Source organism: Cricetulus griseus, chromosome 6 (genome assembly GCF_003668045.3).
Source record: "Cricetulus griseus strain 17A/GY chromosome 6, alternate assembly CriGri-PICRH-1.0, whole genome shotgun sequence".
NCBI classification, from domain to species: domain Eukaryota; kingdom Metazoa; phylum Chordata; class Mammalia; order Rodentia; family Cricetidae; genus Cricetulus; species Cricetulus griseus.
In genome coordinates, this window is record NC_048599.1 from 108,793,423 (window position 1) to 108,820,776 (window position 27,354).

Genomic DNA, 27,354 nt, shown 5'->3' on the forward strand with positions numbered 1-27,354 from the left:
GAATTCTAGAATACCCCCATTCTTTGTTATGTTGGAACTATTAAGTTACCCATATTAAATTTATTCTTATGAAAGGTACTGGGGCTGTTTTCCTTTCAGAATGACTTAGCCTCATTCTAATCTGCATTATTAATGTTCATCTTTCATCAGGGATGGTAGAGCAATATCTTATTCAGCAGTATTCCTTGCAGTCATAGAAAAAATTCTAAAAGCATATCAACTGTACCTTTCTTTGGTCATTCTTTGCTGTAACTGTATTCAGTTACCCTACCTTCGAGAAAGTAGCTATGGGGATACACAGACTGGTAACCTCAAGCAGGTGAAATATTAGAACACAGTATATTAAGGATCAGGTAGAGAAGGTAATATACAAGGGATGGATAACAGGACATGAGGGAAATGGTTGAAGTACTCAGAAATAAGTATTAAATCAAAGAGAAGAACATGCATGACATCATTAACTTACATACAGCAGAAACTGTCTTATATGTCACACACTATGATACGTAACAAAAAACTGTCTGGACACTAACTGTATAATATGAATGTAGATAGTGTGCCTTAAACACTCTGCCACTCCCCTTTCTCCAAACCAGAACCTAATATTTCCATGGCCTTCTCCTTGGACTAGATCTTAAATATACACATTAGCATCCGGAGAACTGAGCATGGTGGGTACCAAGTCTCCAGGGCTACAGCATAACATCTGCCACTTCTTTGAGAAAAGGCTATGCATGTGCACTGCACATGAGCACTGAGCCTCTCTACCTGTTATAATGGGGTAGAGGAACATTATATAGCAAGCTGTCCTCAAAGTCTATGATCAGTGTTGTGTCACAAGGATCCCCAAAGAGACCGGGAAGCCAGACCACTGATGCAAATGCATAAGGTTTATTAAATTGTTTATCCTATACCTCAGGAGGGACCCCATCTAGCAAGTTGACACAGCAGCCTCCATAGGTGGTGAAGTTCCCTGTCTATTGCTAGGTTTTAAAGACAAAAGTTACAGGATTACATCAGTAGGTACGGGTTGATTTCTGATTGGTTGACATTTGGGGAGCAATCAAGACATTTCTCAAAGTCATATTTTGGCATGAAATACCTGTGTGCCATGTATTCTCATTGGTCAGTGCTGAGAGGGAACATTCTGTGGTTTCTATGGCTTTGTCTTGTTACTTGTAGGTGGCCTGTTGTTCATAGATATCAATAGTTTTCAGAACTGTATACTGGAGACTATGGGGGAGGTTTTGGTCTCCCCTGGAGTTTCTTTTGTGGCCAAACAGTTCCCAGGAACCAAGTACCTAAGAGGCTGGGATGGGGGTGGGGGGCTCTGGAGTTTCTTTGTGTTTAGTTTTGGCCAAAGGCTCCAGGAGGCCAGAGGATGTGGAGTTTCCTTGTGTCAGAGGCCTATGTGTCTTTTCTGTAGCCTGTCATGGCTGCTAAAGCAGGAGGCTGAGTGAGGGTCTGGTCCCTTTATTTTTAAATTATTAGAATTAAAGCCTTTGAGTTTAGTTTTCCCCTTCCAATCAGACAAGTCAGAGAAACTCTAGCTTTGGGGTATTTATCCCAAGTGTCAAAGCCTTCAGGAACTCATCATCCTTGATGCTAGTTCATAGTTAACACAACACACAGAATGTGCTAGCACCACTGAACCACAGATTAACTAAGTACAGACTGATACAGTAAGATCTCAGACTTCCCAGTAAGATCAGAGTAAACCCTACATTGCTTCCTCTCAGTAAGTACAACTTGACTTTACCAAAAGGAGCCATGCTGTAACAGCAGGAACATGACGAACTTTTACAGGGCTTTGGAAAAACTGGGAAAAGATGTCTGTTTAGCTCTGGGAGAAATAGCTCAGCACAGGACAAAAGGATCTACACCATGGACAAATGCAGGACATCTGGACTGTTGTGAGGAGCATGTGGATGGACACTTAAGATAAAAACTCCAGTTGCAGAGAAGGAGCAGTGATGAGCAAAGGGGTTAAGACCAGGCTGGTGAAACCCACAGAAATAGCTGACCTGAACAAGGGAGAATTCTTGATTCTCAGACTGATAGCTGGGAAACCTGCATGGAACTGATCCAGACCCCAGGAATGTGGATGTCAGTGAGGAGACCTCGGAAATCTATGGGGCCTTTTGTAGTAGATCAGTACTTATCCCTAGCATAGGAATGGACTTTGGGAGCCCATTCCACATAGAGGGATACACCCTGAGCCAAGACACACTGGGGTGGACCTAGGCCCTTTCCCAAAGGATATGACAGACTCTGAAGACCCCTATGGAAGGCCTCACCCTCCCTGGGGAACAGAAAGGATATGTGATAGGTAGGGTGTTAGTTGGGGGAGGGGTGGCAGGAGAGGAGGTGAGGCAGAGGGAACTGGGATTGACATGTAAAATAATCTTTTTCTAATTTAAATAAAAAATAGAGATAAAGAAAAAAAGAAAGTAGAAAAATTGCAGTTACAGAAAAATACAGTATTTTGATGTGAAAATTAAAAAAAAAAGATAAAAACTCTCAGTACCAAAGAGAGAGCAAGAAAGGTCACCACCCCAGAAAATCAGTTATTTTAAGGACAGTGAGTCTATTTTATTTTGAAAGAAAATTATCCTATGATAAACACAAAAACTAAACACCAATTATTTGGGAATGGGGCCAGCATTCATAGGCCATTGTGCCAAGTCTGTAAACTCTATTAAAATTTTATATTATTTTCCTGATTAAGCTGCAAAAATAATGCATATAAATTATTTATGGGGAAAAGGAAATCACCCCAAAAACAGTGCAGACAAACACAAAATACAATTATCCTATTCTTGAGTAGTTATCAAGATAAAACATCTTATGTGACTATTATATATATGCAAGCTTTTTATTACAAACACAACATTTTTATGCTTTGCTGCATCAACTTCAATGACTATATCTCAGATATTTTCCCATGTGACACATAGGTTAGGTTCATTCTTAAGTGATGAAAAACGTTACATTATGTAGAATTAACAATCACATATTGATGGACATGAAGGTGGGTTTTTTTCCCCATTTTTCTTTAGAGATAGTAAGAGTGCAACAAATACTTCTATTCCTGTTTTTTTTTATACATCTGTGAGCATTTCTGTTAAGTTAACTCACAAAATTTGATTTGCTTGATTATAAACTATTACTTTTCCTTTTTATTTTACATATGGGTAGCTCTCCTGGAAGCAAGACTGTCATACCACTCCACATTTGTTTGTTGCCAAATATCTCTTCTAGGACAAATCATTCTGCAAGCTCAACATCTATGAAAGCATATCTATCTTCACAGTACAGAAGGTGCCCTGTATTGTACTATGTTAAAACTTGAGTAAAGTGGGGAGTGACAGAGTGGGACATGAATATTTTCCTCACACCCACACACATACACACACACACTCACACAAAAACGTGCATTATTTTTTTCATTTAAAAATTAAATGATTTTCAAGAAATATACACATGTTCAGACAACAGCTCAGTTGGCCAAGTGTTTGCTGTCCAGCATGAGGACCTGAGTTCAAATCCCCAGAAGCCAGGTGAAAAGCCAGGTGCAGTGGCATACATCCGCAACCCCAGTGCTGGGGATAAGGTGGATACCCCTGGAAATTGCTGCCAAGTCAGCCTGGCCAAATCAATAATCCCAAGTTCAGGAAGAGACTCTTTCACTCGATACATAATGTAGAGACTGACTGAGAAAAACACCTAATGTGAATGCCTGGCTGCTACATATACACTCACACATATGCACTCAGATCATGCACATTGGCACAAACACAAACAACTTAAGAAAGAGGAATGGAGAGAGGAAGAGAGGAAGGGAGGAAGGAAACGAAAGCCTCTCCTCAGGGAGAAACTGTTCCATGCATGTTGGTTTTTGCACAACCATTTGGAAAAAAATACCAAATTTACACACAGTAAGCTAGGTCTTCGGAATTGATAGAAAATGGCCCTTTTTGGACATGTATCCAGGAAGTTATGTGTTACCAGAACATTATTATTTCAGTGTCCATTTCACACTTCAAACCGAATCAACCTCAGATTCCCCTGGTAAACATTAAAAATGTTCTACAGCATCTTCCATGTTCAGGGATAAATCTTTGAAATGTTTCTGGTACCCATAGTCTGGGGACCTGATGGTGAACTGAAGCTAGTTTTAGAAGTCATTAAAGTTTCTGGGCGCCAGCAAGATGGTTGGATGGGTAAGGAGTTTCCCAGGTAAGCTGCATGTGGTGCTCTTACTTGCACAAAGAAAGAAGGTAGAAATACATTCCACATAGGTGTCCTCTGATCTCTCCATGCAAAACGTTGGTTAGTATATGGGACTAATACTTCACTTGAAAAAATAATGCTAGTTTTTGAGGTGTGATTCTCAGACAGAAAAACATCAGCAATACTTAGAAATGTGTTATAAACATATACTTTGCCTACCCAGTTTACCCACCACCTCCGACTCCGGTCAGTGGCTCACCAAACTCCTCCCCACCCCATGCACACCAAGTGTTTGCTATCCGAGTATCTGAGAATCTGAGCCCAAGCATGACAGACATTGTTCATATAAAGCCTTCTTCGTCTTACCCATGGGACAACAATGTCCTCCAGGGGCCAAAACCACGTTCACCACTTTAAGTAAATATAATGGTACATGGTATTGTAAATGATGTACAAATCAATAGACAATATTCACTATGTGTTTAAGTGGGCCTGAGACTTCTGTCTTAAAACTGATGTGTACACAAGAATCTTTTTTTTTTATCTTCTTAGTTTAAATTCAAGACTGCTCACCAGTTCCATTTATCTGACAACATTTTGTTGTTGTTTAAAGATGGTGTGTATTTCTAGTTGGCTATCTTGAACTCCTGGGTTCAAGTGGCCAGCCTGCCTCAGTTTCCCTTGTAACTGGAACTACGGACATGCCCATAGCTCCTGGTTCAAGACACTGACACTTCCTTGAGTGAGAGCGAGTGTATGGGGAGGGCCCATAAGCAGAGGTAGCCTGTATCTCCTTGAGTAATTTAAATGGCAGGGGCTCTCATGTGTGATTATTGTCCCATTCCTCATTTCCCATAATGGGAAAACATCCCAGTGATTTGCCCTGTTGTTGAGCCTGACTTTATAGCAGGTTCTCTCCATTTCTTTTTATGTTTTTCAGGGGACTGGGTGGGATGAATTATAGGAAGTGTGTCACTGTGGGGGCAGGCTTTGAGGTCTTTTTCTCAAGTTTCACTTAGTGTGATAGTCAGTCTACTTTCTGTTGCTTCTGAATCAAGATGTAGGACTCTCAGCTCCAGCACATCTGCTGAAGGCCACCATGCTCTGTGCCATGATGATAATGAACTGAACCCGTGAAACTGTAATCAAGGTGTCCCCTTTCCCCCCTCTCCACAATTAAATATTTCTTTATAAGAATTGTATGGTCGTGTTATCTCTCCACGGCAATAGAAACCCTAAGATATGGGGTGAAGGTTCCAAGCCCACACCAGCTGCCTCTCTACATTCAATGAGCTGTGTGAGAGTTGTCCTTGGCAATGAGGTCCCACTGTCAGTTTCCAGTTAGTTACCTTCTGTCCTAGTATCAGCCTGAGTTGTTTAGAGATCTCTGTGGGACCCCCTTGTTTCTGCCTGTCTTTTTAGTGCCAGTATCCAGTCTTCCTCTGTCTCTTATGCGATCAATATGCTTACCATAAACGTAACACCACTTCTCCCCAAACTCACATTGCAAGTCACAGAAGTTAAGGAGCATAAATCAGCCTGAGGCCTAGAGACCAGATCCTCCTCTACTCCCTGCTGTAGTCTTTCTCAAATCCATTCATTTTTGGTGATCTTCAGAGGTTTCACAGTGAGTGGATTAGAACTCTGTCTAAAGAGACAGTAGATTTGGGTAGGTAGAAAAAATAGCTTGGGGCATAGGAATAAAAGGCAATCTATAGAAAAAAAAAGAATCCTCCCTTCTACATGAAGTAGGACAAGACATGGAGGTGGTAGTCTTAGCTTCCATGCTCAGACATTTGTAGCTAACAGTAGAGATACAGTAGAAATATTTGTGTTAGAGAACATACCTATTAAAGGAACTCCCTACACAAGTTGCCACAGTAACTAATGTTTGGAGCTAAGTCCATATGCTCCAGTGTGTAGGTTTCCACCGGTGTCAGCTCATTTGGGGTTTAAAGGCTGCAGGCTGATGACAAAGGTTTTATTAGTTCGAGGTTTTCTGTGCTGAGTGCTTTGGGAACCAGATCAGTAGGTATTACCAACTGCCCATCACCAGAGCAACTACCTGGACTATGAATTTTAGAAACAATCCCACGATGACAATATGTGCCTTATTGGGTGGAACGTAAAGAAAAGCCCGCAGAAACCCTTGCTTCATTTTAAAGACGGCAGTCAGCTTGCTGGCTCTCACAATAGATACACTGGTGAACATCCTCTAAAGAAGAGAAGCCCTCAAGGCCCAGGAGGATAGGGACCATGGTGAGTCGGCCTCCTTTCAAGGCCTGTGATGGCATAGATATGGTGAGAGCTCACAGTGGAGGTCCAGCCACTTTGGGGCTGCCTGGAAGCAAACTGAAAGGTGGAGAGGACCAGGGTCCCAATATGCTCTTCAAGGGCACTCAAGAATCATCTAAAGTCCTTTTACTAGGCCCCACCACTTCCAGCAGCACCACAGACTGGGGCATTAAACATTTCAGCACGCTTGTCTTTAAGGGACAGTTTGTATCCAAATTATAGCAAACCCTTAAGAAATACAAATCTAGAAGAGATAATCACACATTTCAAATAAGACTTTAGGGTGGAAATCTGGTAGACCAGTTTAATAAGCATTCAAATAAGAAAATTACAGCAAGCAATGCTTGCAAAGATTTAAAACAAGCCCAAGCCAGGCTTCTCATTTTTGCCAAGCTGTGATTTTTCTGCGCCACCTTGTGGCCCTGACACTATTACTACACATGGCAGGTAAATCATTTTCCCTGGTCAAGCACGCCACTAAGCCGCATTGCGCAAATCCGCTCCACCAAAAAAAAAAAAAAATGGAGTCTGTCTTTGTTGGCAAGGATGGGAAGCATCATTACCCTTCTCCCTATTTCCTGCTTCATCATCTTTATTCTTTAATCTCATACCTCTAGCTCCACCCACCCCTTATCCCTACGCTTGGCTCTCAGGCTGGAGCTCCCTTCTGCGGCCCCACCACTCAGCGGCACTCAACGCCCAGCGGATTCCAACCTCAGTCGCCCTCGCGGTCCTCCCTCGGGGTTCCCTTCCAGCTTGCTCCGGAGCCCCTCCCTCGCAGTCTTGCAGCCAGGCCCCGCCCCCTCACGCAGGCAGCCAATGGAGATCTGGCCACGCCCTTCGCACTGCCCACCGGGTTCCTTATGGTTTGAGGGCCGGGGCTGAGGGTCTGATCCCTGACCCTGTGGCTGGCAGTGGCGGGCACGCTCCAGGCAGCTGGTGGCCATGGACTCCCAGGGACTGAAGGTGAGCAGGCAGTGGGCCGTGGGCTGGACTGCTGGGCATACGAGGTGTTTGGTACCTGGCTAGGGTGGTATGGGCAGCGGCCGCTGACGGTGAGAGCCTGCGGCCTTGGCCAAGATGTCGCTCCCCCTCCGCCCCCCGAGGATGATCCCGAGGTCAGGGCACAGCCGCTGCCTTGCCGTTAACGGCCAGCCCCCAGCCTGTTGCTTGTGTTGGCTTTGGACTTCTAATGGGGAAGCTTGCTTCGTCTCCAGGTGTGATTTTTTTTTAGGGACTTCACAGCCAGCCTAACGTCCTACTCTGCATTCGCCTATAAAGAAGTAGGACAGGATATGCAAGCAGTTAAAGACAGACTTAAAAAAGAGAGGAGCATGCATTTAGCATACGAAAATGTTCTTCTAATTGATGCATTCAGCAAATATTTCAGAAACGGTGAAACAAAGACGAGGTTTGGAAATGCAAGAACTTTACTTTTCGGGTGATGGTTTTTCTCTAGTCACTCTGGAACTTGTTTAGTATTTGTGGAGCGCCTCTTCCCGGATATCTCCTGGAAGTTGCAGCTAGCAGAACAGACTCCTGGACATTAAATGGATCCACTTGCAAGCTAATGCTGGAAAAATCCCAAGTACATATAACAAGCATTGGTTGACCGACTTTTGTGTGTCTTGCACTATTTTCTGAGTACTTAAGGTACAGCAGTAATCATGCCCTGTCTTGCTGCTTACACTTGATTTTGAGGGCAGTTAAAAGCATGAATGTCCATGTGAGCTACTGATAGTGCACAGAGGAAAATCAGCTCTGAAGATTAGGGAAGACTGAAATGGTTGGCTTTTTTACTTTTGACAAATGTCTCCATTACCTTTCAAGTTTTCCCTCCAGCTTTTACATTTTTCATCACCTCCAATCTACCCTTTGGGTTGCTCAAATGAGTTCTGCAATAAAATCACTTAAATGATAAAACTATATTCAAGTTTTCAACATTCACCACAGGAGCAGGTCATGTCCTTAAAAATGAGACCCTTGGTCCTGCCTTCCCTTTCCCCTTGACCTGTCCAGTATTCTGTCTAGAAGGGGGTTCTTGAACAAGGAGTGGCAAACATCCTCTATAATATGCCAGGTGCTGCCTGTTTTAGGATCTCTGTATGTCTACACTGTAGTGAGAACCAGCTCTGGATGTACTTAAATGAATGAAAAATCCCCATATGCCAATAAGTCTTTATGAGCTCTGAATTGTTTATGAAATGTTTCTCTTGGCCCCTCTTCTCCAGCCATATTTAGCTTATGGGCCATACAAAACCAAGTGGGAAGCCAAACAAATCTTAGCCCTCTGTTGTAGATTAAGGACTGGCTTTTAGCCCTGCCTATCATCACACCCATCCCAGGTACTGTACTCTTAGGTCCTTGTTGCTGTTCTTCTCCCTTATAAACTCCCGGGCCTTTCTCAAGAATCATCAAGGGAAACTGTTGTGTTAAATGTAAATGTGAGAAGGAGTAATGGACTTATAATTGGAGAATCAGCTCTAAAATGGTCTGTAGGAGTTGGTTCTCTGGTCACCCATGGTTATCAAGCTGGGTACAGTATTCTGTGTTCCCAATTGCAATGTACTGGTCACTTCCTTTTATTGATTACTGCATTGTATCTCAGCTGGTGTTCAGATTATAATTCACCAGGAAGTTCAAGATTTTTTTCAGGGCACTGACTACTCTTACTAACGTTTCTCAGTACCGTATAAATTACTCTCTTCTCAGTATGTAGTACTAGAAAGTAACTAGTACCTAGGACTAGAAAGTAGACAGCAAATGCTTGCTAGACTGCTGAGCACGGGGTGACTACTCTCAGCACTCAGGAAACAGGCAGGAAGACAGCAAGTTTGAGCCAGCCTGAGCTACATACTGAGATCCCGTCCCAAAAATCAAAATGAAGTTTGTTGGACTAAATGGTCTAAGTTGAACCACAAGAGTAGCAATAGGTATGGAGAGCAATATGAAAGCCAGAGAAACAGATGCACTTAAAGACTACTTTAATCAGCAACGCTGGGTGAGGGGGAAGGAAACGCCATGATTCATTCATTCATGATCATGATTTGGAAACGCCAAATCATTGATGATTTGGGTAGCAGGTGGTAGAGTATAAATTTGGAGCTTGGCAGAGAGGTGTTGGCCAGACATCAGAGTTTGGTGGAACTTACTCCTGTTTTTTCAGACCAGGATTTTTACACCATCTCCAGGTGTAAAAATCTCCTCACCCCTACATCAACATTTGTGTTACTGACTGTAGTTTATAAATGAGCAAAAGTGTAACATAGACAGGACTTGGGGCTGTATCTTTGCACCTTTCCATCCAAGTTCTCTCCAGACACCACAGCACTGCCTTTCAGAGTGCTTTTACATGCTGTATAAAAGTCAAGTCAGATAATACAGGGACCCAAAAAGCTCACTTATGACCCTAGGGCACAAGGAACTTGGAAAAAACAAACTGCTGAGGTGTGTTGTGGGGGACTAGGAAATGGAATATGGTTCATTCTCTCCGGAAACAAGGTGGAGAAAGGGTATGGAGCCACACCCACAGGAGGGGAGCAGAGCAGAAGGTCTACAGAATATTGTGTGACTATGACCTGAAAAAGACAAGAATGGAGCCCTCCAGAATCCAGACTGTCTGCACACACTTCTGTCCTTTCTGTTTCTTACTCATGCTAGACCTTCTGCAGCCAGACAGTGGCACAAGATTCAGGATTCCCCACACACCTTTGATTATGAAGTAAAGGAGTCTGGTAGTCACAGTCATGGTGAGAGTGTGGCTTCTCTCTTTGTGTAAGGCAGCAGCTAAACTTTAGATACAGTTCCAAGAAACCTTAGAGCAGTTCCAACTGGTCACAGCTTGTGTGCTGGCTATGGCAACTAGACACAGCTAGGGTCATCTGAGAATAAGAAACCTCAATTGAGAAAATGTCTCCATCAGATTGACTATGGTCAAGTCTGCAAGGAAGTTTCTTGATGGAAGATTATTTTAGGAGGGCCCTTCTCTCTGTGGGTGGTACCACCCTAGGCTGGTGGATTTTTGTGCTATAAGAAAGCAGGCTGAGCAAACCAGTAAGTCACATTCCTTCTTAGTCCTCTGACTTGGTGAAATAAACTCTGTCCTCACCAAGTTGCTTGTGGGGATTGTGTTTTATTAGGACAGGAACTCAAGGAAGCATTCTGGAGACAGGAACTGAAGCAGAGACCATAGGTGTTGTGGTAGTTTGAATGCAATTGACCCCCATAAGCTCATAGGGAATAGCACTACTGAGAGTTGTGTCTTTGTAGGTATGACCTTTGTTGGAGGAAGTGTGTCACTGTAGGGGGCAGGCTTTGAGGTCTCATTTATGCTCAAGCTATGCCCAGTATCCCAGTTCATGTCCTGTTGCCTGAATATCAAGATGTAATACTCTCAGCTACCTCTTCAGCACCATGCTGCGTGCTGCCATGGTCCACCATGATGATAATGGACTGAGCCTCTGAATTGTGAGCTACCCAGTTAAATATTTTCCTTTATAAGAGGTATCTTAGTTACTTTTCTATTGCTGTGAAGAGAGACCATGACCAGGGCAACTTAATGGAAGATTTTTTTGGAGGCTTGCTTACATAAATTTTAGAGGGTTAGAGTCCAAGACCATCATGCCCAGGAGCATAACAGTAGATGAGAACTTATGTCCTAATTCACAAGTAGTGGGAAGAGAGACAGGAAGAGATACAAAGACACAGATACAGACACAGAAGAGACAGGGAGAAATAGAGTGAGAGAGAGAGAGAGAGCCAGGAACAAAGACAGACAGGGACTGCCATGAGTTTTTGAAACCTCTATGCCTCCAGATACACACCTCCTGCAACAAGGCCAAGTCTCTTCATTCTTCTCAAAGTTTCACTGACTAGGGATCAAGGGGACCATTCTCATTCACCCTACCAAAATGGAGTAACACTGCTTGCTAGTTTGCTTTTCAATATATATATATATATATATATATATATATATATATATATTCCATGACCACCTGCCCATTGGTAGCATGCCCAGAATGGTCTGGACCCTTCCCCATTAGTCATTAATCAAGAAAATGGCTCTATAGACTTGCCTACAATCTGATGGAAGTATTTTGTCAGCTGAGGTTCTCTCTTTCCAGATGACCCTAGTTTGTGTCAAGCTGACAAAACCAAACCAAATAAAAAACAGCAAAACACCAAGAACAGCTAATTAGCCCAAGTCTCATTTTCTTGGTCCACATTCTTTTTTCTTTTTTTCTAAAATCTTTAAGAAAATGTAGCCAAAGGAGGAAAATGTAAAAGTAGTCTGTCTGCAGTATTGTTGCCAAAATTCATTAAAGGGGAAAAAGAAATCACATTGAAAAACACTGAGCTGTCAATAAATCTGTATCATTCTGCCTCATCCTTACTATTGTGTGTCAGTTTTTAGTGGTATTTTAGGAGTAGAGAAGACAATGTACTAAGTTCTGGATTATCCAAGATTTTAGATTGATACTGCTTCTGAATATTTTTCAGAATAACAGGCTGTTAACCGTTAGCCATTATTTCCTTTTAGACACTCATTAATTACTATTGTCAAGAAAGATATTATCACCATGTATTACTTGTTGCCAGCGAAGGAATGAAGAAGTACAGCAGTGATCCAGTCTTCAGGTTTTATCATGCCTATGGTACCCTGATGGAAGGTATGCGCTAGTCAGCAAATGTCTTCACATTCTCTCAATCCTGGATTGGAACTAAGAATACTTTCCTAATACTTTCCCACACCCTAATTTTGATTTCTAGGCAAATCTCAAGAAGCCCTTCGGGAATTTGAGGCCATTAAAAATAAACAAGATGTATCACTGTGTTCACTGATTGCACTAATGTATGTCCATAAAATGAGCCCCAATCCAGGTATAGTATTGATGGGTTTTCTATATTTGGTTCATTTTTACTTATGTCTATATTATGGAAGAACACTGTTCTGTATAGTAGTTGGGACATATGGATATATTATGGAAGGAACATTGTAATATTCATTGGGTAGTAGTTGGGGCATACGGCTATATTATGGAAGAAGCATTATAATTTTCATTGATTAGTAGTTGAGACATTTGGTTTTATTATGAAAGGAACATAGTGGTTGGAATTTATGGCTATTTTATGGAAGGAACATTGTTCTTAAGCTGGTCTTTAAAGTTGAGTTGCATTTTGCTGATGAGAAGTGTAACCTGTGACTGAGACAGAAAAAAATCCAAGCTATAGGTAACTTTAAAATATCCAAGTATGTGTATATGTCCAATAACAAAAGCACGTAAATATTTCAAGTAATTAAACAAACTGCATGTCATAAAATGAGTTTTTGTATATTGGAAGCATTTTTTAAGAAGCCTATAGCATACTTCTCTCCTGCCAAGCACACATGCACAGATTACAAAAACAAAACATCACTTGACAAGTAAACAGTTACATGCTTCTGTTAGGAGTATGTCATGTAATGTTTCAAAGATATGAAAGTTATAGTAAGTGGTCCATACATATGTGCTTCAGGATTGGACTTCAGAGTCAGGTAGTTTGGGATCTAGTTTGGGATCTACCCTGGCATTTGTATTGTTTTAGAATGATTACAATTTTTTTTATAAATTTCATTAATAAAAATACTACAGTCTAGTTGTCTATCTTGAGAGTGACTACTGAGCTGTACTACATGACTAAGTATGATTTTTGAACATGAGAGGTAGACAATCTGATTGTGTGGTGGTTGTTTTAACTTTGGCACAGTGGCTGTGCCCTAGTCTGTTATTTCACTGAGCAATTGCAACTCCACAGTTACCAGCTGGCTTCACTAGCAGCAGCCAGGCCACTCAGGCCACAGCCTGGAGGGAATTCTGTTCCTGTAGGCACTGGCTCTGTCGATGCCACTAAAGGTAACCCTAACTAAATATCTTATCATCCTATTTATAAATAAGACTCAAAATACAAAGGCTGGGGTGAAAACCTGCAAGCTCAGAGAGGCTAAGTAGCAAAAAAGCTAACATTCTCTCCTTGGCCTTCAAATGCCCTGTAGCGAAAAGCTTAACTTCTCTCCTTGCTGACTTCCTCAAAAGCCCATGCTTCTGCTTTGCCAAACCAGAGAAGGCCATGCCACTACAAATCCATCCCTACTCCTTACTTCCTATGTCTCTCTCACCCAGATGTCCTTTGATGATTTACTTTCTGTCAACTAAATGCTAACTCAGCCTTCTGATCCAAGGTTAATTTTATTTAATCAATGCAGTGCAAACCTGGGGTTCACAGTGTACTCAAATATCCCCCAAAATGTGGCCAAAATTTTTTTTACTTAAAAGATATTATTATTATTTGTGTGTGTATGTGTGTGTGTGTCTGTTTGTCTGTGTATAAGGCAATGTGTGGGGATGGGGGGCTTACACATACCATGCATGTTCAACTTTTCTCTCCTCCACCTTTTCAGACAGGGTTTCTCATGTTTCTGCCACATTGGGAACTTGAGGTTATCTGACCCATAGGCTTTCAAGTGATTCTCTCTGTCCATGTCTTAGTTTTCTGTTGTTGTGACAAAACACCATGACCAAAACCAACTTGGCGAGAAAAGGGTTTGTAACATCTTACAGATTGTAGTCCATCCCCCAGGGAAGTCAGGGCACAAACTCAGGACAGGAATTGATGCAGAGGTCATGAGGAAGTGTTGTTTATTAGTTTGTTCCTCATGGATGATGGTTCAGCCTGCTTTCTTTTACTATCCATGAGCACCCACAGTGGGCTGGAGCCTCCCACACCAATAATTAAGAAAATGTCCCACAGACTTTCCCACTGGACAGTCTGGTGGGGAAATTTTCTCAGGTAAGTTTCTTTCTTCCTAAATGACTTCAGCTAGGGTCAAGTTGACATAAAAACTAGGCAGCATAATTGACCCCTTCTCAATCTGACACACAAATGCATCACTCTTCATCTAGAACCTTTCCTTTCCCATTTGTCCCCAAGATGACATGTCAATATTAACGCAATATAAAAACATTCCAACTTTTTAAAAGTTTCTCAGTTTTTAAAAATTTAAACACTTTAAAAATTGGGTCTCTTTAAAATATACAAGATGTCTAAAATATTGTCTATAAAATTCCTAAGTCTCTGTTAAATTCCAGTGTCTCTAGAATTCTAAAGTTACTTTAAAATATCCAATGACTCCTAATTACATTCCTATAAACGTAAAAAGCAAGTTAATTACTCTCTTAATTCAAGAGGGAACAACCAAACTTCAACAGTGTATATAGTTGAGTGTCCAATGTCTGGAATTCACTCATGACTATGATCATCTGGGCCCCAAAGGGCTTAGACAGTTGCACTTCTCTGGTTCTGCCATTCATAACACTTAAACTTTGTCTAATAGGATCAGCTCAGCTTCATCCACTTCTGTTGCTGTTCTTGGTGTCATCCCATGGTACTGGATCCCCCAAATGCTGGGGTATTCACTACAACTAAGCTGCACCTGCACCAATAGCCTCTCCTGGCCTTTCTTTAGGGCTTCAGACCTTGGCACATGGCGGCAAGCTTCAGATTCTCTCCTTGACCCCTTCGTACCTTCAAAACCATTACCACCTGGGAGACTTGTTACTTGATACCAAGTTTAGCTGCCAGTACAAAGTACAACCATGACCTCCTCTGGACCACAGTTTTCTGTGGGCTGACTCCAGGAAAACACTCCCCAGAAGGACTTGCTTCATTGATGCTGGTCTCTTCTTAATCACCAAGAATTTCCCAAGTCCAGCTAAACCAGCATCAGTTGTCCCAAAGCAAAGGTATATCTTCACTGGTGCTCAGCTATTGTTAATCCTGTTTGATTTTTCAGCCTAGGTGACCCGAACCATATGTTCTTAATTGAAAATATCAAAGTGCCATGACAGAGTCTTCGAGGGACTCTAACTTCCCTCTTGCAGTTCAGAGATCAGGCCTCCATCATCTTCACTGTTCTCAGCATTATTTTCGAAGTTCCCACAGAACAGCCCACTGAGCTCTGAACACTCAGTGGCTGGTCCAGCCCAAAGTCCCAAAGGCCTCGCACAGTACTCCCCTAAACACTTCTGTTACAGCAATACCTCATGACCTGGTATCAGTTTCTGTTATTGATAAGGGATTTGTTGCTATGATAAAACACCACTTTCAAAAGCAACTTTGGGAGTAAAGGGTTTATTTCATCTTACAGTTTGTGGAGTATTATGCAGGGAAGTCACCAGAAAAAGATGCAGAGACCTTGGTGGCTAGGACTTGGCATGGGTAGGGGTGCTCTGCTTTCCCCTCCTGGCTTGTCTTGACTGCATCTTGGACCACCTGCCCAGGGATGGCACCAGACACAGTCAACTTGGCCCTCCCATATCAATGATTAATGAAGAAAATGGCCCTACAGGCTTGGCCTGTAGGATCATTTTCTCAGTTGAGGTTCCCAATGACTCTAGTTAGTGTGGAGTTGACATAAAGCTAACCAACATAATCTGCCTCCCATCTCACTGTAGTTTTGAGATGAAATGTGTACAGCCACATCTAGACTTTTTACATGGGTGATGGGGAATGTACTACTGTGTATCACACTTGTGACTCCAGGCTCATGGTATAATGTAAGCACTTTTACATATTGAGCCATCTTACCAGCCCCAATTTTAATTTACTTTTTAAATTTTAAGCTGATACCTGATCCAGTTATTAGGCAATTTATGTATGGAACAAGTTGAGTGTATGGCTCTGCTTTTCAATTCTTAAGTTTAATGGTATGTATGTATTCTTTCTGAAGAAAACCTAAACTCAATTGAAAAGTACTATAAGGGTAAAATAAGCCCATTTCAAAGATTTATTTTTAAATAAAAAAAGTAAACTCACTAACTTTATATCTGTTTTATATTTCTAATTTGGACATATTAGGTTAAATAAGGCATTATTAAAAGTCATTTGCTCATTTCCTTTTTGATTTTTGATCTTTTGTTTTGTTTTTGTTTCCAAGACAGGTTTTTCTGTCTGTAGCCTTAGCTGTCCTGGAACAGGCTTTGGAGACCAGTCTGATCTTGGACTCACAGAGATCCTCCTATCTCTGCCTCCCAAGTGCTGGGATTAAAGGCGTGTGCCACCACTGCCTGACTTGCTCATGAAGCAGAAATACTAGCAATATTTAGATGGCATGTATGGTATATATTTTGTTTCTAATAATGTTACCTTTGAGAGAATAACTAAATTCTGTACCAGGTTAGTCATCTGACCTATCATAAACACCCAATCTGGAATTTAATTTATATTTACTATTATTTCCCCTTCTCAGATAGAGAAGCTATCCTGGAACTAGACACCAAAATGAAGGAGCAACGTAAGGAAGCTGGACGCAAAGCCTTGTACCATGCAGGCCTGTTTTTATGGCACATTGGTCGCCATGATAAGGCGAGAGAATATATTGACAGAATGTCGAAAATGCCACATGATAGCAATGAGGTGACCACTTTTGCTATTTTTAAAACATTAACATTAAAGATTGTGTTGTTATGTAGTAGTATCCTTTCTTTACTCCATTTTATAGCCACACTGTTCACAATAAACAGCTTTCTTTTAATATTCTTTATTGCAAAATAGAACTTTTCAAAGGTTGCTTATTTCTTGCATTATGAGCTTATTTGTTAACTTTAACTTACAAATACCCTTATGATATATGAAACATTCATAAATAATATGGTTGAATTGAGGTTTCCTCTTTCTGTACTAGTAACTCTGGAATAGATCTGTATCCTGCTTCCTTCTCTTTTCCTGTCCCCTTCCTTTCCTTTCATTGAAGATGTCTGCATTAAAACACCAGTGTGTGCACCATTAGTAATCCAAGCACAAAGAGAGTGCAGGCTTTATTTTCCTGGGTAAATTACCATAGAGCACATGCCTAACCTACCTCCTGAGAAAACTTTGAAATGATAAGAAGAGACATGATTAAAGTGCACAGTAAGATAATGGCTGACATTTATTGCTTGCCTGTTTTGTACAAGCCATTACTTTGATAAACATTTTCATGTTAAACATCTTTAAGGTTAAGGCTGAGGGAAAATGTTTAGAAAGGAAATAGCATTTCAGCTAAAACCACGAAAAAAAGCCCCCAAGTGCCCCACCTCCACCCCCAGCAACCAGTTTCACCAGTAAACCTGGAAAGGGGGAGTAATTACCCCAGGTTGGAAATAATAGGTAGAGATGAAGACACACCGTTTCTAATTACTTTGAGAGCACTACATGTGATGGAACGTGGGGTACATTGTGAAAATGGTAAAAGAAAACCATAGAGAGAGAAGTATCATGATTGCTAGGTGTGAGTATCTATAGATAATTTGATAGACATTAAGATACCCTTAAAGACTTTGAAACATGAAAGTTACATTATTGAAGTTCAGGCAGGTAAGAAAATTAATAGTTTATAGGCTGAACTGATTTAGACAGAACTAAAATTTGGAGAAAAGAGTATATACTGGTAGAAGGTTTTGAGGAACAAAAGGGAATACAAATAAAAAAAAAGACCCACCAAGATTTGTCAGCTGATGCACATAGCGAAAGAAAAATAATCAGGCATAAGCTCAAGAAGTGCCTCAGTGTCCTAAAATCTAGTGAGATCTGGTTTCCATGAGGAGAAAGTGTTGAGGGAAGACATTGACAGTAGAGGGCAGTGATAGGTTTGTCTTCACAGGAGCTGAGTCTCAACTTTGTCTTCACATGAACTGCGTTTCAAGTGCTGGCAGAGCGAAATAGCAGATGGGCTTTGGAAAAGAAAGCTGAAGGTTTAGGGCTTCAACTATAGTTAGTCAGTTACCCCACAGAAATAACTGTTGAAACCCATTCACATGCTAAAGTGGTCTGGGGAGTACTGGTTGATAGTCTCACCCATATTTTGAGGTGAATGTGCAGGGAGGCAAGTATAACCTTTATTAAATGCTTATAAGTTAATCTAAAAAACATAGCAAGGAGAATATATCCCACTTCTTATTTGACTTTAAAAAGAAATTGTCTTCTTTGCAGTCATGCAGACCTTCCAATCCATTGGTAATAGCCATGATTTTAGTTTTTCCGTTTCCTAAGACATTTCTATTTCACTAGACTATTGCAGGGCTTGTGAAGGTAGCTGTGCACTTACCTTGGTCTTCATCGTGTATGAAGTAAGGAATCATCTCTGTTCCTCTTTGGGGCTGCATGCAAAGAGAGGCTACCCATTCTCACAGCATAAGCCACATGCAGCATTTATGAGGCTGTATCATAATGGTCATTTACTATCAAAGGCTCAGAGAAGGATATGCCTTTCAGCAGTAGGATAGTTTCTGACAAACTTCTTGATATTCCTATTGATTTGAGTGGTAACTTTTTTTTTCCCCCAGGGACCAATTTTGAAAGCATGGCTTGACATTACAAGAGGGAAAGAACCTTATGCTAAAAAAGCACTAAGGTATTTTGAGGAGGGACTACAAGATGGAAATGATATTTTTGCTCTGCTGGGTAAGGTGAGTTGGAATCAAAGTGAATTAATCAAGTGTTTAAAAAAATTTTAAAACTCTTGAAATCTAATAAAATTAAGTAGGTCATAAAAGATGATATTTGTGATCCTGTCCTCAACTGTTGGAGGGGCTTCTTGTAGGACACAGTAGAGAATGACTCCTCTAGCAAAGGGCCTGATTTCATGATCAGAGTTATTATGTGTGTTGTGGTTGGTTCGTTAATTCATTCCTGCACGGTGTTTCCCTTACATCTAATAAGTGTGAGGTACCACTGGAGAAGAAGCATGACATGGAAAAGTTAAACGCCTCATGTTATGGGACTTCTCTTCTGCTAGAGAGGTGAACAGTGAGTGAGATGCCTTAAGTTAATTACCTGGTGTCTGACTAGATAGAGGGTGAGAAGCGCAGTCAGAAATGAAGGGGGCATGCGAGGTGGGAGCTGAGACATGAATTTGCAGTTGGAAATGATGTAGTCGTTATATTTGACTTTTGAACTAAGGCTTATAGACAAGAGGACTGCAGCTCTGATATATATATATATATATATATATATATATATATATATATATATATATATATATATATGAGGTGACAGATTTCAGATACCTTAAGGCACATTAAGGGCATATTGAGAAATCCAGGCGGTCAGAGGAGAATGATCAAGAAGTTAAAGGCTAGAGGATAGAAGGTGAACATGGACCTAGGGTCAGGGATGATGAGGAGAGGTGACCTAATGGGTGAGTCTCTGACCTTGGCTTTGTATTTGTATTTGTATTTATATTTGAGAAGTAGATAGTGCAAAGCTTGAACAGTTTTGCACCTCAATTTGCATTTGAGGATGAACAGTTGACAGTCTTTAAAAATCACTGTTGGGTTGGACTATTTCAGTTACATCCTTTCATTTGTGTCCACTAACATCTTCTGAACACCTTTGAAAATTTATCAGTGGGCTGCAGTGGGTTGGCTCAGCAGGTAAAAGAACTTGCTATGAAGCCCCAAAGCCTGAGTTTGAGCCTCAAGAACCCACGAGTAGGAAGGGACCCTGAGAGTTACCCTCTGACCTCCATCTGTGTGCTCTGTATTCACCTGCAATAGTAGTAGATAAAAATGCTTTCCATGAAGACATAAGGGCATGAAGTTGATCCCCTAAAACCACAGAAAAGGTTGGATACAATGACTGAGATCTGTAATTCCAGAACTCTCTGGCAAGATATGGAAGGGGGAATGGAGCTCACAGGATCATTCAGAAGCTTGTAGGTAGCTCCGCTGGTGTACACGTCCGGGGAGAGACAATAAGAAAGACCATGCCTTAACCATACAGAAGGGGGGACTCTTAAATTAGTCCTCTGACTTCCACACGTGTTGTGTTCCATGCGTACCTGCATTCAGTCTCCACAATAAAGAAAATTCATATTTTTTCATTGGGTTTAGTGCTTAAGACCTCTTGCAGAGGGTTTGAGTTCTGTTCCCAGCACCCAGGTCAGGAGACTCCCTGATACTTCCACTCCAAGTGATCTAGTGCACTTTTCTGGCCTCCAGAGGCAATGCTATTCATGTGTACATACTCGCACAAAGACATCCATGTATACACATAGTTTAAATAAATCTTAAAAATATTTGTTTTAAGCAGTGCTGGCTTCAATGTCAATTTTCTCCTCCTATTAGGTACTGTGCCTTGAAATGCGCCAGAATTACTCCGGAGCCCTGGAGACCGTGAGCCAGATAATTGTAAACTTCCCAAGCTTCCTTCCTGCTTTTGAGAAGAAAATGAAATTACAGCTGGCCTTACAGGATTGGGATCAGACGGTGGAAACGGCACAAAGGTTCAGTGCAAAATAATATCACAGCCTCTTTGGATCTGGTTAAAAATGAGGGAAAAAGATCTGATTTTGTTCTGTTACTTTTGTAATCAGCATAAAATTTAATTTTTCAAGTAATTTACGGTGATTTTATTCCAAGCAGCATAGAATTGAAGAAGGACTTCAAATTGTATTGCTTTTAAAAATGGAACTGGGACTGGAGAGATGAGTCAGAGGCTAAAGTGCTTGCTGTCAAGCCTGATGACTCTGAAGTCCTTGTTAAAACTGGGTGGGCATTTTGCCCCACTTAAAATCTTCATGTGTGGGAGACATAGAGGGGGAGTCCCCAAATTCAAAGACGGGCCTCAGTATGTGAGGTCAAGGGTGACTGGGAAAGACACCGGATGTCAACTTTGAACTTTCACATGCTTGTGTACATACACGTACACATACACATGCTAACAAACACATAGCATGTGACACATACTTATGCAAAACCCCTGAATTTTTTATGTACATCAATATCTGACTATCAATTTTAAGAAAGACACCTTTAATCAACAAGTCTGTCTGCCATTAGGAAGCTGATATTAAAGTGAGATTAATTGTATGCTAAGCAGCATAATTAAGTTATGTAGTAAGTTAAACATAGGTGCTAGGGAGGAAAAAAGTCAAATATGCTATGCTGGAGGTGGGAAGCTTTTTAACCCAAACTGAACAATTTCATACCAGAGAGCAACTGGTGTAAAACAACAACTACACACCTCAAGGAATGAATCAGTCTGCATCCGTTTCTCATTTGGGTACCAGTGATCTACATCAGCTGATCTCAGGCAGAATTTGATTGCTGGAACTCTGCTTCAAGTTTTAGACCTCAGTAATCAGCCAGAACATCGAAGATGAGACAGTCCTCCTGCTGATAGCAAAGACACGAGAGCAAAGGCAGATGTACAGCCTGCCTGTATGGTGTAGGCTGGACTGGCTGACTGTCCTGCAGTTATCCCATTGGCCAGTGCAAGGAAAACACCCCACTGTAGTCAGTGGCCTAGAGCCCACTCTGACTTCTGCAGGGAGGAACTGCACAGTAGCGTAGCAGAAGACGTATTCAGAAGGGAGAAAGAGCGAGTCAGAATTCACTGTTCCATATATTCCTGAGAGGATGCCTTGTATCTGAGCCCTTCTGAGCAGTTCCTTTTAGTAAAATTTCATAAGAATACTTATAGCAGAGAACATTTCTTTCTACATTTATGCCTTTTTTCTGGTAATTAGTGTCTTCATAATATTTTCCAACTTGTGTTTTATCACACAGGAATATATTTTAAATTTATGAATAATGTTAACACATACTTAAATATGTCACTCATTTTGGCATTCTTTTAATCCCTTTAATAAAAAACTGCTTGAGGTAAATGCACCTTCTTAAAATTTTTATTTACTTATTTTATTATTTATTCATAACTGTTTTGCCTGCTTGTATGTAAGTGCTCCTTATATATGTGGTTCCCATGGATACCAGATGAAAGTGTCAGGAACTGCTGGGAACTTAGAACTGAACCCAGGTCCTTTGCAAGAGCAGTACATGCACTTAACCAATGAGTCTTGTCTCCAACTCCTGAACTCAACTTTTAATACACTGTTGTGTATAGTTAACTAATACTTTATGCAGCATTACCATACTTTTAAGTGAGGCAGGCACAACCCCTTTCATATTTTAAAACATTAAAAATTAAATTCCAGATAACTTTTTAACTTTAATCATTAAGACTACTTAGTAGTAGAAGAGTCAAACCACCAAACTTTTGATTAAAAAAGAAAAAAAGAAAAAAAAAGCATCAAGTTTATTTTATTAACTGACATGTTTTCCTACAGGTTGCTGCTTCAGGACACACACAATGTGGAGGCGCTGAGAATGCTGGCTCTGTATTATCTGTGTAGGGAGGGAGATGTAGAGAAGGTAAATTGTGTTGTATGATTTAAGTCACCTATGTCATGATAAACTGCATCATACACCGTTATAAATGCATGTGTGTATATTCATTAGATGCTTGAAGTTCTATCTCAAAATATTTCTATTATAATTTTTAATTAGTTGCCAGAAATACAACATTACAAAGACTTTACTATCTTGTACCAACTAGGTAAGCACACATATATAGGGGAATTTCTCTTAAAAATCATTTTAGATTGATAGAGTATATATGTTTTTATGTGAGATGCTGGTGCATAGCCTTTTCTGTGATCTAGATATGTACATACATATGTAAAGTAGAATACATAGTGTATTTTCAGCTTACTTGAGTTTGCATTGAGTTAGATGAGCTCAGAAAGAAATCCTTGAAACAAGGTATTTTTGTTTCAGTGGTATTGCACACATTCACTAGATGCTGGTAAAGGACTGCAAAATCCACTCTGCAACCAATCATGTTACAAGAGATCTGTGTGTTTAACTTGGCTAATGTGACAGTACTTAACAAACACTTTAGGAGACACTAGAAGAATCTCAGTGGAGCAAATCTTCTGTCAACTTTTCATTTATTACTTGGAGTTGGCACTGTAGCTCAGTGAGAGAGATGTTTGCCTAGCGTGTGCAAGGCTGGTTCTCAGCACCAAAAGAAACAAATAACCAACCAAGAAACAACAGCAGAAATTATTTATCCTAACCACTTTCATGATTTTCCTTTGTAGAAACCATTTCAAATGTAAACGAGACTATCTGTGTAGTTCAAAGGTTCATGTGGCATTTGTGTAACTATATTATCATTCAAACAGCCTTTGTGGCATGGCTTCATTATTAGAGAGCTCAGTTGTACATTTGTTAAGTAACTATGGCTATCTTTACCTATCCAGAGGCTTCCATTCAGTAATGGATATTTACAAGAAATAATGGTGTGTAATTACTGGAACTTTAAAAAAAAAAAAAAAAGAACTGGAAGTTCAAATTGATTTTAAGTCATCCTGCAATATATAAGATTCCACTGGGGGATCTGGGGAAATACTCAGTATGTAGAGTGGTTTCTACACAAGCATGAGGATTTGAGCGTGGATCTGCAGCCCCCATAAAATATCAGGCTTGCTGACACATGTTTGTATTGCTAGCACTGGGGAGATGGACACTGGAGAATGCCTGGAGCTCATTAGCAGCTGGTCTTGCAGAATTGATAAGCTCCAGATTCAGTGAGAGACCCTGTCCCAAAAGTAAGAGAACAATCGATAGCCAACATCTGACCTCTATACACACACATGTTCATACAGACTCGTACACATACAAATACTACTCATGCATAACACCTCATACACATTTGCACACACACACACACTAGAAAGGAGAAATTTGTAAAAACACAAACCCTCTTAAATATCAATAATAGAAGGCTGGAGAGATGGCTCAGTAGTGACTGATGCTCTTGTATTGTTGTACTGAGTGGTACTTGTTGCTCTTGCAGAAGACTGGGTTCAGTTCCCAGCATCCCTGTGGCAGCTCACAAGCATCTGTAACTCCAGTTCCAGGGGATCTAACACCCTCATCTGGCTTCCACAGGCAGCAGACACATACATGGTGTGTATACATACATGCAGGCACTCACACATACACATAAAATAAAATAAATCATTAAAATATCAGTAATATTAGAGTATATATTTATTAGATCCTTTTTTCTTAGTGTATTTTAAGACTAATACTGTTTATTTTGTTTTAGGCCGCTGCCAAGCTGGAAAATTTAGGAAATGCATTGGATGTCATGGAACCACAGAATGCTCAACTTTTTTATAAGATTACAATAGCCTTCAGCAGAACTGTAAGACTGCCTATAAGCCAAACCTCTATCTTTAAGAATTTACAGTTAGTCATTGAGTGAAGCACTGAGGAACATATGACCTGGGGTGGAATCAATACGATCTAAGTGTATTATCTATTCCCAAGAAAGGAGACTCAGGAGATTATAACTACCATTTTCCAGCCTTAAGGAGACTAAGAGGAAGGGGCTCTTGGAGATAGAGAGTGCCTTCCAGACAGGGGAAGCCAGAGTGCAGTGTTGGGATTAGGCGTGTTCTGTGCTTTTGTTTTCTATTATAAAACCTTTGGGGAAATCTGTTAAAGTGAATTATAGAGTGTTTCAATGGAGGGAAAGGCCAGTGTCTTGGTTTTGTTGTTGTTATAGTAAATGTTGTTATTAGCAGCATTCTATAAAGGCAAGGTAATAGGAAAAATACAGCAGAATGGCAAAGCTGATAAAAGGAATTAGGGCTGTGAACAATTCAGGGAACTAGCAAAAAATATATGGAAGAAAATAAGCTTGAGTAAAGGAATTATCAAACTAACTTGAAAGAAACAGTTAAGAAGATACTAATTGCTGAACTGTAGAAATTATCTTATTTTAAAACATGTAGGATGTATGAAATTTAGAAAAAGAAAAATATCTAAAAGTATGAATAAAACATGTTCCTTTTTTGTGTTAATACCACTTTTTAGAATGCTTATAGAATTTTTAAAGTTTATTGAAACATCCAGAGGAGTATTTTACTCTTAAAAGTTGGTGTGCTGGCGTACGCCTTTAATTCTAGCACTCGGGAGGCAGAGTTCGAAGCCAGCCTGGTCTCCAGAGCAAGTGCCAGGATAGGCTCCAAAGCTGCACAGAGAAACCCTGTCTCGAAAACCAAAAAAAAAAAAAAAAAAAAAAAAAAAAGTTGGTATGCTCAATAGTTATTTAGCATTATTGGCATCAAAAAAATTGATGTTTTTTTTTTTTTTCTAAAAAGATGTAAGCTATGCCCTTTCAAAATATTTTCCTTATTTGTACAGGTTGTCTTTAAGAAGGATTTTGTTTGTTTTTGTTTTTTCATTTAATTATGCACATTGATTTAGAAACATTAAAATAAAGATTTTCCTATCTAATTTGTAAGAGTCATGAAAATCATTGTTTTCATATAGCAATATCATGTGATAAGATGGTGATGTTGTAAAACGGTGTTTATTAAAATATACAACTTGTGATGGGTCATATACTCTTCCTTCATACAAGATATGGATGATAGGAAGCCCTTTTCCTTCTTAAATATTCTTTATTTCCTTCCATCCTGTGCATTTCAAGCTAAATATAAAGTATAGAGAAAAAATAGGTCTTTTATTCTGAGTACAGCTGGACCCTTTGTCTAAATTTGTTTTGTTTTATTTTTGTTTTGGTTTCTTTTCAGTGTGGACGTAATCAGCTCATTCTTCAAAAAGTTCAAGGTTTCCTAGAAAAAGCATTTAGTTTAACCCCCCAGCAAGCAGAAATTGCTACAGAGCTTGGCTACCAAATGATTCTCCAAGGCAAAGTTAAGGAGGCCTGGAAGTGGTACAGGACTGCCATGACGCTGAATGAAAGCAACATCTCTGCAGTCACCGGTATGCTGATGGTGCAGGGATGCCTTCCTCCAAGGGAGACTTGCTTTAAGGACCAGCCTATTGAAGCAGAGAAAAAATATCTTTATATTAAACCCGTTTCTGATATGCCCAAGAGGAAAAGTCATGTATCTTTAAAAATAACAATTTAATTCACTAATACTATCTTGAAAGCATGGATTTTATTTGGTTTTGTCTATCAAGTTATGAACTGTGCAGTACAAAATTCTACATAATCCCTGGTTACTGGTTTTCTTCTCCATCTCCACCCCTGCTGTGTTCTTGTTTTCATTTTTCCACTCTAAAGCAGGGTTATTGTGGAGGAAGAAAATGTTTTGTTAACTTAGTTTAGTTGGTTGGAATAAGCCTTGACTATTTTTGTTTGCTTTCAGGACTTATTCGATGTCAATTAATAGAAGGGCAATTGCAAGATGCAGACCAGCAACTAGAATTCTTCAGTGAATTCCAGCAGTCAATGGGGAAATCTGCGGTATGGCATTTTATCAGATGGCAGATCACAGCTGCTATTATAACACATGAAACTTTAAATGACAGTTCATCCTTAGCTCTAAATGGTGATGAGCACTAACTTTAAAGTGTATCGAATTTGTTAGTTCCTCTGTGCGAGTCCACTTTAAATGTTTTTCTCAATGATCCTAAAATTCTATTCAGCTAATTCTTATGTTTGAATGATCTCATGTCAAAGGTTTGAATAATTTCTTATAAATAATACTTTATATACACTTGAAGTCTAAACAAAAGTAAATGACTTTATGGACAAATGGAATAACCTATGGAATCTACTTTTTTTTTAGGAATTGATGTATTTGCATGCAGTTCTTGCTACAAAAAAAAATAATGGACAGGAAGAAGTTGTAAATCTGTTAAATGACGTTGTGAATACTCACTTTTCACACTTAGAAGACTTACCTCTTGGAATACAGTACTTTGAGAAGCTCAATCCTGACTTCCTACTAGAAGTTGTTACTGAATATCTGAATTTCTGTCCTATTCAGGTAGGCAATTCTGCCCCTTAATCTCCTACACTGTGATGCTAACAAGGTTCTTTTAATGTGCAACTATATCTGCACCTGTAATTAGCATTCATAATTCTGTTAATTGAAACCATTTTAAATCCATCTTTATAAAAATGATTACTACCAAATAA

General features: G+C 40.0%; 1 protein-coding gene across 4 annotated transcripts in view; it reads left to right on the forward strand.

Annotated features, from left to right (window-relative positions):
* The first annotated feature begins 7,355 nt into the window (after nucleotides 1–7,355).
* The window catches only part of Ttc21b (tetratricopeptide repeat domain 21B), a 68,872-nt gene continuing 48,873 nt past the window's right edge, over nucleotides 7,356–27,354 (forward strand). For all 4 annotated transcript variants that reach the window (XM_027420270.2, XM_035446362.1, XM_027420271.2 and 1 more), the window contains exons 1-11: nucleotides 7,356–7,494; nucleotides 12,068–12,197; nucleotides 12,298–12,408; nucleotides 16,814–16,980; nucleotides 18,888–19,010; nucleotides 20,670–20,827; nucleotides 22,673–22,757; nucleotides 24,502–24,600; nucleotides 25,997–26,189; nucleotides 26,579–26,676; nucleotides 27,002–27,202. In XM_027420270.2, the coding sequence (XP_027276071.1) occupies nucleotides 7,474–7,494; nucleotides 12,068–12,197; nucleotides 12,298–12,408; nucleotides 16,814–16,980; nucleotides 18,888–19,010; nucleotides 20,670–20,827; nucleotides 22,673–22,757; nucleotides 24,502–24,600; nucleotides 25,997–26,189; nucleotides 26,579–26,676; nucleotides 27,002–27,202 (1,386 nt within the window). In that variant the 5' untranslated portion in view covers nucleotides 7,356–7,473. The remainder of the gene's footprint in view (nucleotides 7,495–12,067; nucleotides 12,198–12,297; nucleotides 12,409–16,813; nucleotides 16,981–18,887; nucleotides 19,011–20,669; nucleotides 20,828–22,672; nucleotides 22,758–24,501; nucleotides 24,601–25,996; nucleotides 26,190–26,578; nucleotides 26,677–27,001; nucleotides 27,203–27,354) is intronic.